Source organism: Eutrigla gurnardus, assembly GCF_963514095.1.
Source record: "Eutrigla gurnardus genome assembly, chromosome: 19".
In the NCBI taxonomy this organism is placed as follows: Eukaryota; Metazoa; Chordata; class Actinopteri; order Perciformes; family Triglidae; genus Eutrigla; species Eutrigla gurnardus.
The window spans coordinates 8,813,150-8,824,978 of NC_139930.1; the positions used below are offsets into that span (position 1 = coordinate 8,813,150).

General features: G+C 41.2%; 1 protein-coding gene across 2 annotated transcripts in view; it reads left to right on the forward strand.

Moving 5' to 3' along the window:
- The window catches only part of stxbp1a (syntaxin binding protein 1a), a 32,624-nt gene that overhangs the window by 18,612 nt on the left and 2,183 nt on the right, over nt 1–11,829 (forward strand). Inside the window, exons 7-19 of one of the 2 annotated variants that reach the window (XM_084035075.1) lie at nt 2,047–2,195; nt 3,207–3,291; nt 3,499–3,629; nt 3,738–3,845; nt 3,956–4,016; nt 4,800–4,865; nt 4,973–5,053; nt 5,276–5,414; nt 5,817–5,926; nt 6,049–6,150; nt 6,478–6,563; nt 8,139–8,293; nt 9,145–9,302. In XM_084035075.1, coding sequence (XP_083891201.1) covers nt 2,047–2,195; nt 3,207–3,291; nt 3,499–3,629; nt 3,738–3,845; nt 3,956–4,016; nt 4,800–4,865; nt 4,973–5,053; nt 5,276–5,414; nt 5,817–5,926; nt 6,049–6,150; nt 6,478–6,563; nt 8,139–8,293; nt 9,145–9,254 — 1,383 coding nt within the window. In that variant the 3' untranslated portion in view covers nt 9,255–9,302. The remainder of the gene's footprint in view (nt 1–2,046; nt 2,196–3,206; nt 3,292–3,498; nt 3,630–3,737; nt 3,846–3,955; nt 4,017–4,799; nt 4,866–4,972; nt 5,054–5,275; nt 5,415–5,816; nt 5,927–6,048; nt 6,151–6,477; nt 6,564–8,138; nt 8,294–9,144; nt 9,303–11,829) is intronic. The other variant, XM_084035076.1, reaches the window with a different exon arrangement.

Consider the following 11,829-nt stretch of genomic DNA (forward strand, 5'->3'; position numbering starts at 1 on the left):
GCATGTTGAAAAAAAGGTCATAGTATAGCATGTTGGAAAAAAAGTCATAGTATAGCATGTTGGAAAAAAAAGTCATAGTATAGCATGTTGGAAAAAAGATCATAGTATAGCATGTTGGAAAAAAGATCATAGTATAGTATGACTTTTTTTTCGAAAAATTCGACTATGGCTTTTTATGACTGTTTTGGACTCACTACACTCAGACTTTGCTTGACATACGATATGAGGGATTTTCATGACTTTTTAATCACTTTTTACAACAATTTATGAATTCTGTCGACGGACTATTTTTTGTGAATATTCGACATGCTATAGTGTGTTGGGAAAACAGGTCATAGTTAACTATGTTGAAAAAAAGGTTATAGTATAGTATGTTGGAAAAAAGGTCATAGTATAGCATGTTGGAAAAAAGGTCATAGTATAGCATGTTGGAAAAAAAGGTCATAGTATAGCATGTTGAAAAACAGGTCATAGTTTCAAATGTTGGAAAAAAAGGTCATAGTATAGCATGTTGAAAAAAGGTCATAGTATAGCATGTTGAAAAAAAAGGTCATAGTATAGCATGTTGAAAAACAGGTCATAGTTTCAAATGTTGGAAAAAAAGGTCATAGTATAGCATGTTGAAAAACAGGTCATAGTTTCAAATGTTGGAAAAAAAGGTCATAGTATAGCATGTTGAAAAAAAGGTCATAGTATAGCATGTTGAAAAAAAGGTCATAGTATAGCATGTTGAAAAAAAGGTCATGGTTTAGCATGTTTGGAAAAAAAGGTCATAGTATAGCATGTTGGAAAAAAGGTCATAGTATAGCATGTTGAAAAAAAGGTCATGGTTTAGCATGTTTGGAAAAAAAGGTCATAGTATAGCATTTAGGAAAAAAGTAATAAAAAGTAATCATATTGTATGTTGCGACAAAAGTCACAGCATTATGGAAAAAAAGACATAAAAATCAGAAGAAGAACCAGCTTTAATGGCCGAGCAATTGTGAACACATACAAGGAGTCAGACATGGGTATTTTTCTGCTCTAATATATAACAACAATGCTGATCAGGGTTAATAAACATCTGACTCTGATCAGATTTTGACTACCATGTACAGCCATGTAAATATATGCATTTTTCAGATGAAATGTGCTAACAGTCAGACAACAGTACAATGATACAGAGTGCAAAGGGTGCTGGGATAAACATGGAATGATATATGAACAACAGGTTGCTTTATATGACATAGACGGATGTGAGAGACAACTTTTGTTGTGATATGATACTATAAATGAAATTGAATTGAATAATACTCTCTGTCCTGCTTTGTTGCTGATCCACACCACACAGTGATGGTTGAACTGACTGGATAATTACAGGGAAGACCTGTATTAGATCTCTGAAGACAGACGGTATTTCATCATCTTAATTTATCTGGATGGTGTCTATGCTGGAAGGCCATTTGAGTTTCTGGGAGATGGTGGATCCAAAATATTGAAGTCGTCCACAGCAGACACAGTGTTGTTCAGAATGTTGGTGGGAGCAGTGTAGGCGTCTCCTCCTGAAGTCCACTGTCATCTCCGCAGTGAAAGTGTGTTCAGCTCAAGGTTGTTGTGACTTCACCAGATGGGAGACTGAGAAAAGGCCACAGTGTAGTATGTCAAACAAACTCATAGTATAGCATGTCAAAAGAGACAGTAGGTAGTACGGCCAACAGAGTCATAAGAAACCAAAGTTTGTCGAAATTTTTTTTAATTAAAGTATAGTATGTTTAAAAAAGTCATAGTATAGCATATTGGGGGGGAGTCATACTATAATAAGTCAAAGTATAGCATGTCAGACAAAGTCCTAAAGGTTTCATTGCGTAATTTTTCAGAAAAAGTTATGGTAGATTTTGCTGAAAAAACTTTCAGTATAGTATGTCAAAAAAGTCACATGATATCCGGTCCACAGTTGTGAGAGGTGAGGAGGCATCAAAAAGATGTATCAGGTACAAACACCCAAATCAATGTAAAAGAAAAGTGTTTTGAAGCTCAGTTTCAGAGTGTCCATGTTTGTGTGTGCAGGTGTACTCTCTGGACAATCCAGATGCCTTCCACAGTTTCTACAGCCCCCATAAGACCCAGCTGAAGAACCCGGTGATGGAGAGGCTGGCTGAGCAACTGGCCACGCTCTGCGCCACCCTGAAGGAGTACCCCGCTGTCCGATACCGAGGGTGAGCAGCAGGGGGCGCTGTGGGTACAGACTGGTTTACAAAACAAAAGGCGTTTCAGCAGTCAGGGAATTATTGGACAGATGCAACTGCTAGGAATGACATTTTTAAATATAGTGAAGGACATAGATCTGTTGGAAATGGTGTTCATTAAAGGCTACTAAAAACAGAAATATTAAAGATCCCCTCCAAACACATGACATATGGTGCTTGCAATAATAAACTGTGAAGTCTATTTGAAAGGACCTTGTAAAAAATCAAAAATGACAGTCTTTGAAGAAAAGGAAACATCAGAATCTATGAATATGTAATATATACAGAAAGACGTTCCCCCCTCAGAAGCACAGTAAATACTAAACATCCAGTACTAATGAGCAAAACAATGTTTTTTAATGGAGGCGACTTACAAACGTTATTGAATTGTTTTTTTTTTAACTTGACCCCTCTCTATACATATGGAGAGAATTGCACGACGTCAAAGTTCTATTTTAGAGCACATTTACTGAGAGCAGCAGGGTTTCTATTCCAGTCGAACTTTAGTTACCTACTGAAACAAAGTCTTTTTGTTCAAATGAAACCCTGTCTTCCCTCATTACTGCAGCTAGAAGCTTGCATTTCTCCATTTAATGTATAGATCTGGTTCATATCAAAACAATTACAAAGGAAAATGAGGAACATTTTACTGTCCCATATGAATAGTTTTTATAATTGGACCTGCATTTCTATAGCCTCTTTTCTAGTCTTTTTCGACTACTCAAGGCACTAAAATCAGTTATTATTAGTAGTATTATAAGTCATTTGGGAGTGCAGCAGGGACAGACCTGGGAAATGTCTGGCCATTACTCAAATGCTCTCAAAATGTTATTTTTATTTTTTTACAAAGAATCTTTGTCAAAAATGTTTTCCTCTTTTCTTCTTGTCTCATCTGCTTGCTTGATTTCTTTTTTTCCTTCCTCCTTTTCACTTTCTATCTCCATACACATCCATTTGTCCACCTGACTGTCCTCCTGCCAGCGAGTACAAGGACAACGCCACCCTGGCCCAGCTGGTTCAGGACAAACTGGACGCCTACAAGGCTGATGACCCCACTATGGGAGAGGTGAGGGCTGGACCACTATTTGCTCTTGTGTCCCCTTATATTCCTGCTTAATGCTCTGTCCTGTTTTCACTTGTGGTCTCATATTCTTGTTGGAAAAATCATTCTCTTGGTTGGTGGTGGTTAAAGTTGAGTTCTACATGTAGAATGTCCTCCAAAATAATCACATGTACAACATCATGGGTTATCCTTTTGTCTCTCTCTCCGTAGGGTCCAGATAAGGCTCGCTCACAGCTGATCATCCTGGACAGAGCGTTTGACCCCGTCTCTCCTGTCCTGCATGAGCTCACCTTCCAGGCCATGGGCTACGACCTGCTGCCCATCGAAAACGACGTCTACAAGTACCGAACACACACAATTATTGTTTCTATTTGTATGAACATATATGTTAAAGCAGCAGCGGACTAATTCAGTGCGTTTCAGTAAGTATGCATCCGTCTGTTCCTCAGATACGAGACCAGTGGCATCGGAGACTCTCGTGAGAAGGAGGTTCTGCTGCATGAAGACGATGACCTGTGGGTGAGCCTGAGACACAAACACATAGCGGAGGTCTCCCAGTGAGTACTTTTCTTCATACTTGTACGTTTCCTTCACTTTGGATACTGACTTACACGATATAACAACCTCTCTCGCTTGTGTTTCTGCTTCTCCTTTTGTTTGTCGTTAGGGAAGTAACACGTCAGCTGAAGGACTTTTCTGCCAGCAAGAGGATGAACACTGGAGAGAAGGTAAAGAACATCCAGTAACGTCAAGATGGTACAAGATGAATTGATAACTTCTTTCATTCCTAAAAAACTTCACAGTTTATGTATACAAGTATTGTTTTTTGTTTTTTTTTGCTCCAATACTTTATCTGACTTTTTTTGAGGAATACATCATTATAAAATATTTTAAGATTTTTTTGTAACATACATATTTTTTTATTTATACTATTACTTTTACATTTTTTTATGACATACTATATTCTGACAGTTTTTTATTGCATACTAAATGGAATAGCTCTACATTCTTGGGTATTAATGTTATTTACAGTCTTGCCATAAGTTGGATAAGAACATTGAAATACCAATGAAGCTTAAATCAGCAGGTGCTTAGCTGAGAATAAAAATACAGCTAGCGTAGTAAAGCCACAGCTTGTTTTTTGTAGCAATTAAAGAAATTAGATAGGAGAGCTGCTCAGCACCCTGTTTCAAGTCTATGTGCTGAGCTAAGCTGCTGCTGGCTGCAGTTTCATCTTTAATTACAGACATGAGTGGTATCAAGGTATCCCACTCTAAGCTCATTATTTACCAACATGCTGAACCATTCCTTTAAATATATACTGACAAAATGTCACTTTAATTAAATTAGTGTATTAAATGTTTGTCAGCATCACTTGGCAGCAGAAATTAAGTGAAGCCCTTTGTAGCAAAGTCAAGTGTTGAGACCATAAATATGGTCTGTTATTAAAAAGGTTAGCGGTGTATTTTGTGGTATCTTGCACTGATCATCACACTCTTTTGCTTCAACAGACCACAATGAGGGATCTGTCCCAGATGCTGAAGAAGATGCCTCAGTACCAGAAGGAGCTCAGCAAGGTTTGTGTCTTTATAGGTGTGTGTGTGTGTGTGTGTGTGTGTGTGTGTGTGTGTGTGTGTGTGTGTGTGTGTGTGTGCGCTGACCCTGTGTGTTTGGTGTTTTTCAGTACTCCACTCATCTGCAGCTGGCTGAAGACTGCATGAAGCATTACCAGGGAACGGTGGACAAGCTGTGCCGTGTGGAACAGGTGAGAGGGGAGGCGCTTAGAGAGGAAAGGGGAGAGGAAACAAGGAGAGAGGATGGAAAAGGAAATGAGGAGAGAAGTGTCCTACAAGGGGAAAGACAATTAAGGACCAATGTGTTGATATTGAGTTTCTGTCGCTCATAAATGACAACGATTCTGAACTAGTTTACAGTCGCTGCACATGTGTATTTGTGGGTTGACATGATACCGAGTTCTCCATTGCAGGATCTGGCGATGGGCACAGACGCCGAGGGGGAGAAGATCAAAGACCCCATGAGGGCCATCGTGCCCATCTTGCTGGATGCCAACGTCAGCACGTACGACAAGATCCGCATTATCCTGCTCTACATTTTCCTCAAGAACGGTAAGAAGGAGACATGAAGACATCTGAACTGTTAAAAGTCCAGTTGGTGCCTTAAAAGCTATGTTCATGTTTTGTTCTACTCGTTTTTCTTTATTACTCACTACTTACCCACCGACTATAAAGAAACTAACTAAACTAGTCAGCATGTTTCACAGTATATACAGTATATATAACCTGACAATCCTAAGCTGTTACACAGTATCCAGGAAGTATAAAGTGTACATTTCGAGTTTTATTAAAAATATTTTCTTTTTGCACTCAAGTTGCTAAAACCAGAATTCCCTCCCATCCCCGAACAAGCTGAACATATTAAATGTAAACACACACACAGGTGATGTCTTATGAAAAACTTATATATATATATATATATATGTGTGTGTGTGCATGTGTGTGTGTGTTCAGGCATTACGGAGGAGAACCTGAACAAGCTGATCCAACACGCTCAGATCCCCCCTGAAGACAGTGAGATCATCACCAACATGGCTCACCTGGGCGTCCCCATCGTCACAGATGTAAGATTCTCATTGGGTCGCCCTCTTCTTCTTCGTTTTTTCAAACAGTGGGAATCTTTCCAGACTAATACCAGAGACATTGTTATCTCTTTTACATCCTGGACTCTTCCTTCCCTCATTAGTCGACCCTCCGCCGAGGAAAGAAGCTGGACAGGAAGGAGCGTGTGAGCGAGCAGACCTATCAGCTGTCCCGCTGGACACCACTGGTCAAGGACATCATGGAGGTGTGTTAAAGGCTTAAATCACGAGCTGGCTTCTACTGTACATTGATCCTGTGTTTTTCATACAAAGGCTTTATTTCAGCAGAGGTTCTCCCCTTTTCAACTTAACCTTAAATGTTTTTTTTTATTTTTATCTTTTCCATCCGGTTTTTGTCAACTGTATTGAGACGCTGATTTGTGTCAAGTCACTCCTCCAATGGACCTCCACAACAGAGTCACACATGGTTGCTAAGAGACGGGACACAACTGTGAAGCCCGTATTGAAGTGTGTTTGTGTTTGTTTAAGGCGGACAGCATCGCTGACTCTTTTGTCCTTTCGTCCCTCTGCAGGATGCTATCGATGATAAGCTGGACACCAAGCACTACCCCTACATCTCCACCCGCTCCTCGGCCTCCTTCAGCACCACTGCAGTCAGGTACGCACACGCACACCTCACTGCATGGAAATGGAGAAATGGAGGGAGATCAATAGTAATCTGGGATGGGAGTCTTACACATCAATACTTCTGATGACCGTAGGTTAGTGAGCCGTGTACAGATCTTATATATATGTAGACGCACATCAGGGCTCTACCGAATATCAAAGCTTGATTCACATAGTTGTCTATTATTAGTTTTACACTATTTGTAGAATTATATTCCAGTGGCTGTGTTGATTCTGACATGTGATCCAAACGTTCCAATATCAAAGGGAGGCACACCCTGATGAGTTATATTGATTTAAAAAGTTAATTTAATAATAACAAAGACTGAATTATATAATTGGATGAATTATGTATTTTGTAAGCAAATTCTAAATAAATAAATAAATATATATATATATATATATATATATATAGTTATTAAGTTATAAGGGTTCTAAAATTACGACATTTGACCCATCATTTAAAAACCTCAGTAGAAGCTTTGAATGTATAACTAAACAGCCAGAATGCATATTGGTTTTAATAATGTATGTTAGCATGACATTAATACAAAGTTTTTCAAAGACAGTGTACTTCTGAAATGTCTTCCTCAAAAGAAAGTATATCATCTTCTAAACAAAAACCCTGTGGAAACCCTTAATGTAAGCAAGCTGACCTGATTACATGTCATCAGTGTGTGTGTGTGTGTGTGAGTGTGTGTGTGTGTGTGTGTGTGTGTGACTTACACTCCACTCCGCTGCTGTGTATTGATTCAGCATCAAATCCTCTTCTGTTCCAAACTGATGTCCCTCATTAGCGGCCCCTCCCCCACAGACACACCCAGCACTGAGGGTCACATTAGGATGCATGTTAGTCGAAGGAAAGCTGCACACATGAACATTAAACCTCACATTTAAATCATAATACATTTACAATATTAAAGGGATACTTTTTATGTGGATGTCCAGTCAAGGCTGATGGTTAATGTGGTCTACAGAAGAAATACATTCATAACATCATTCAGAGGTGCTCAGTGAATATGACAGAAACAAAATAAAACTCACCAAACCCGTCTTGTTAGTCTCTCCACTGTTCCGACATCAGCAACTCAAATAAATCCTTAATAGACAGAGTGAGATGTGAAAACATGGCACCAACGTCCCCGCCACAGCTGCTCATCAGTAGTTCCCTCTTTCTTCAGAGACAAGCCATTAAACTAGCAAATAACAGTGACTAAATCGGCACAAATCCCTTTTTTTCTCTCTTGGTTCTGTTTTCCACTTCACCTCTGGATCCTGGAGAAGGAACGTTTTTCATGCATAGCAACAGCGACTCCAACATAAACTGCCCAGGACATTTTTTAGGTAGTAGTGCTCCCCTCTGGCCTGCAAGGCCTGAAGATGAAAATATACAAATTTTCCTCCTGAGCTGGGTGTTTTCAGCCTCCAAACAGGCCAGCAGCAGCCAGTGTGTAACCTAGTAACCTGTAACCTTTGTGTCCGTGACACATTATCCATATTATGAGAAATCACCTGAAAATAGTACATACGTAATAACCTGAGCCTGTTTTCCTCTCTGCCCTGGCAGTGCTCGGTACGGCCACTGGCACAAGAACAAGACACCTGGAGAGTACCGCACCGGGCCGCGCGTCATGGTCTTCATCATCGGCGGCGCCTCCTTCAGCGAGATGCGCTGCGCCTATGAGGTCACACAGGCCAATGGGAAGTGGGAGGCTGTCATTGGTGAGTACTGCACCAGGTGGCGCCACTGAGCGCAGGCCAAGAGCAAGAAGAAGTGTTCATGTTTGTAGGTTCTGGATGTGGCTACTCAGAGAAACGCCCACTACACACACACACACACACACACACACACACACACGCACACGCACACACACACACACACACACACACACACACACACACACACACACACACACACACACTTTCTGGAATGAGGTTGCACCCTGGTGAAGCAAGTGGTAAGATGATTATGAGTTAATTTAGTTTTTGCAAAAAAAATAGAAAAAAGTTCCCGATCACTGGGATGTGATAAAGAAGAAGCGATACCAGATTAAATATGGCTTCACAGCTCATGTAGGAGAGAGTAATTCCCTTTTGGACGACCACACACCCTGATCACGAATCCCAACGCCCACAATGAGCACAGTGAAGCAGTAACCTGGTGTAAATGCACATAGCTGTTACAACCTGCCTATTGTGTGCAATGTGTTTATGTTAAAATAGCCCTTTATGTTATTCCCCTCTGTTCTGTTTATTTGAAGTCTTGAAGCTTTGCCAGCCAGTCTGTGTTGTTCTAAATGGGAAAGTGTCTTGTTAGTTTTTGTTGTGCTCTGCTTCAGCTGTTGTCTTTAAAAACAACTGTTGTCTTTAAATTGCAGCCACGCCATGTCTTTTTCTGTGTGTGTGTGTGTGTGTACTCTGTGTGTGTGAAAAGTGTGTGTGTGTGTGTGTGTGTGTGTGCTGTACGACCGGTTGCTTGTTTCTTTTAACCCTTTTGTTTCTGGAGCGAGTGGGGAAGGGGGCGTGGCATGTGCTGAGAGACGAGTGGTGAAGCCGCCTCTGTTCCTCCACAGGTTCCACCCACATGCTCACCCCCACCAAATTCTTATCGGACCTGCAGCACCCCGACTTCCGAGAGTCCACTAGGGTGTCCTTTGAGGACGCAGAACCCACAGCCGAGTGAGGCAGAGACAGATTGGGAGGGAGGGAGAGAGAAATCACACTGAAAAAAGTAAAGGCAGCCGTACAAAGAAGCCCTTTCTGAACCTTTGCAGTACAAGGGCTTCCTCCTTGTTCCTCCTTCTTCTTTGAACACTCAGTACTGTTTTATGTAACTCCACCCTCCTCCTCTCCGTGTTCCTCAGGGATGGGAGACCCCTGACCTTTCCTCACCACATGGACCGCTCCATCAGGCTCTAGCCCCTGTTAGCCAATCAGAGTGGGAGTCCTGCTATTCAATCAGGTGTAGCCTGTCTGTTGTCCCTGTTGGCTGGATCCAAGTGACCAAAGCCAGTAAAGATCCGATGCATAAAATAATCTGGGGGCACACGGTCAAAGTCCAGAAGATGGACATCTGGATTCAGCCCAAGTAAAGTCTGCTGAAGAGCGGCCATGTGTGAGGGGGTCGTGACCCCATCCCTGCTGCCTCCTCCCATCATCTCAGCTGGGTGGATTAAATCGCCCCCCCACTACAGCCACCCAGAGGCCCCTTGAGCCCTGTTGAACACTCACTCCAGATTTAATCTACCCCCGAGATCCATCTTTATCCGTTTTTACTGTCTGATTATTTTTCTAATTAAGCCTTTGCAAAGACAATCACCTTGATTTGTTACTGGTTTTTCCACATACGGACAGGTCCTTGAGTTGATGTTGGATTTCAAAGAAGGATCCTCTCCTTTTTCCCTTGTGGTTCTTTTTTTTTTCTTCTTCTTTTGACTCCCAGTCCTCCGACTGACCCACCATCACATGCTCACATGACTCATGGCTCGTCGGCAGAGGGTGCTAACTATTAGCAACAAAATACCTTCAGGATAATACTTGTAGGGTGATAACACGGGGCAATTTTGAGGCAACAAAGATGGGAAATAAAAGTAACAATAATAATTTAAGAAGAATTCCAATTGCCCAAAACGTTGCCCTTTGTATTCCGTCCTCTGTGATGCCTCTCTGCTGCTGAGTCTGGGAATGTAGCATAGCCACCTGATATGCTTTAGCAACCAAATAACAGGTAAAGATGCCGCACATGCCAAACACCTGCCACTAATCCACCCTCCCCTAAAGTAGGAAACTCTGTTTCCTCCGAAACTCATCCTTTACGTTTTACACAATAGAAGACTTTTTTCACTTTGCTGATGCAGGAATACAGAAACACTCACAGCACATACCTCCAAGAATGAGCAGTTTTAAATTACTAGTTTTTATAATACAAAATGTATCATGTTTACAGGTTTGTAATTTACACTCAGGCTCACAGTGATATATGCATTGTTGTAAATGTAGAGTTCATTACCATATTGTTGGTAAATTATTAGCAAGTCTATTTGTGAAGACGCATCACCCACTAAAGCTTGACTAGTGTAATCCTGGGCATCCATCTCATTCCTAACTAATCTGCTAAAGCGATATCGTTTACAAACCAGCGTTTCTCACCATAAGCAGTATGGCTACTCCCCGCCCATACTGCTGCATTCAACACCTCCTGAGCAAAATGGCCATCACTTACTAAAACAAGTCTTTGTTTTTGCCATGCTATTTTGATCTAATCCAAGCCGTGTAGAATAGTTAGTGGTGTTGGCGATCAACGCCGCGGTGTTGTGTTTCTGGGGCAGAGACGCCCACGAAGCTGTGTGTTTGGGGAACAGCAGAGAAGCAGGCGAGGCCAGTCCGACGTTGACCTCTGTGGTCCACGCTAAACCCACGACCCCTGACACATATGACCCCCACGTCACCACAACGACCCAACTCGAGATGGGCTTGCCTCTTTCTCTTCTGTCTTTTTTTTTTCCTTTTTAACTCCCCTTCCTGCTGTGACCCCTCACAGGGTCACGTTTAGTCTCTGTAAGCCAATGTCTTTGAGTTAAAGTAGCTAATCCAACCAAACAGGAAGAAACATGCAGCTTTGCAAACAGAAACAAGCCAATGAAGTCAAATACTGTCGACAATGTTGTTTAAGGAGTAAATCAAATGTTATGTTTGCCTTTTTTATGATTGAATCTGTAAATTTGGCAGTAAAGAGACAAATTTGGCAAAAAGTTTGCTTTACTCCAGTCTAGCGTTTTCCAATGTCTGAAATGTGTCTTCAGCTGTCACAACAGTTCATCTCTGTGTTATTAGGGTTTCAGAGTTCCACATTTTCATTCATATTTATGGAGATGATAGACCCAACTCTCTGCTTTGGGATTTCATGTAGAGAAGATGTCTTCTTTTTTTTTTTAAGCCCTCCTGCCGTTTTTCTTTCTTCCACAGATTCATGACAGTTGTATGGTGCCATCACTGATCAGTGTGCTTTCATATTGTTCAGCTGCATGCGATTTAACACGGCTTCATGAGTTTGTATGTTTGGAGAGTAAAGCACTCAAGAGTATCAGTCAGAGGTGGAAGATGTTGGTACTTTAAAGAGACAAATCAAGCTCAAAACATTTCAAATCTAGAAGAAGAGATGGATACATGGAACATTGGAGAGAATGAGTTATTCCAGTCTTTCCATCAAATCTAGCATAAATCATGCTAGCTACAAAAGTCACGATTTCGACTCGACA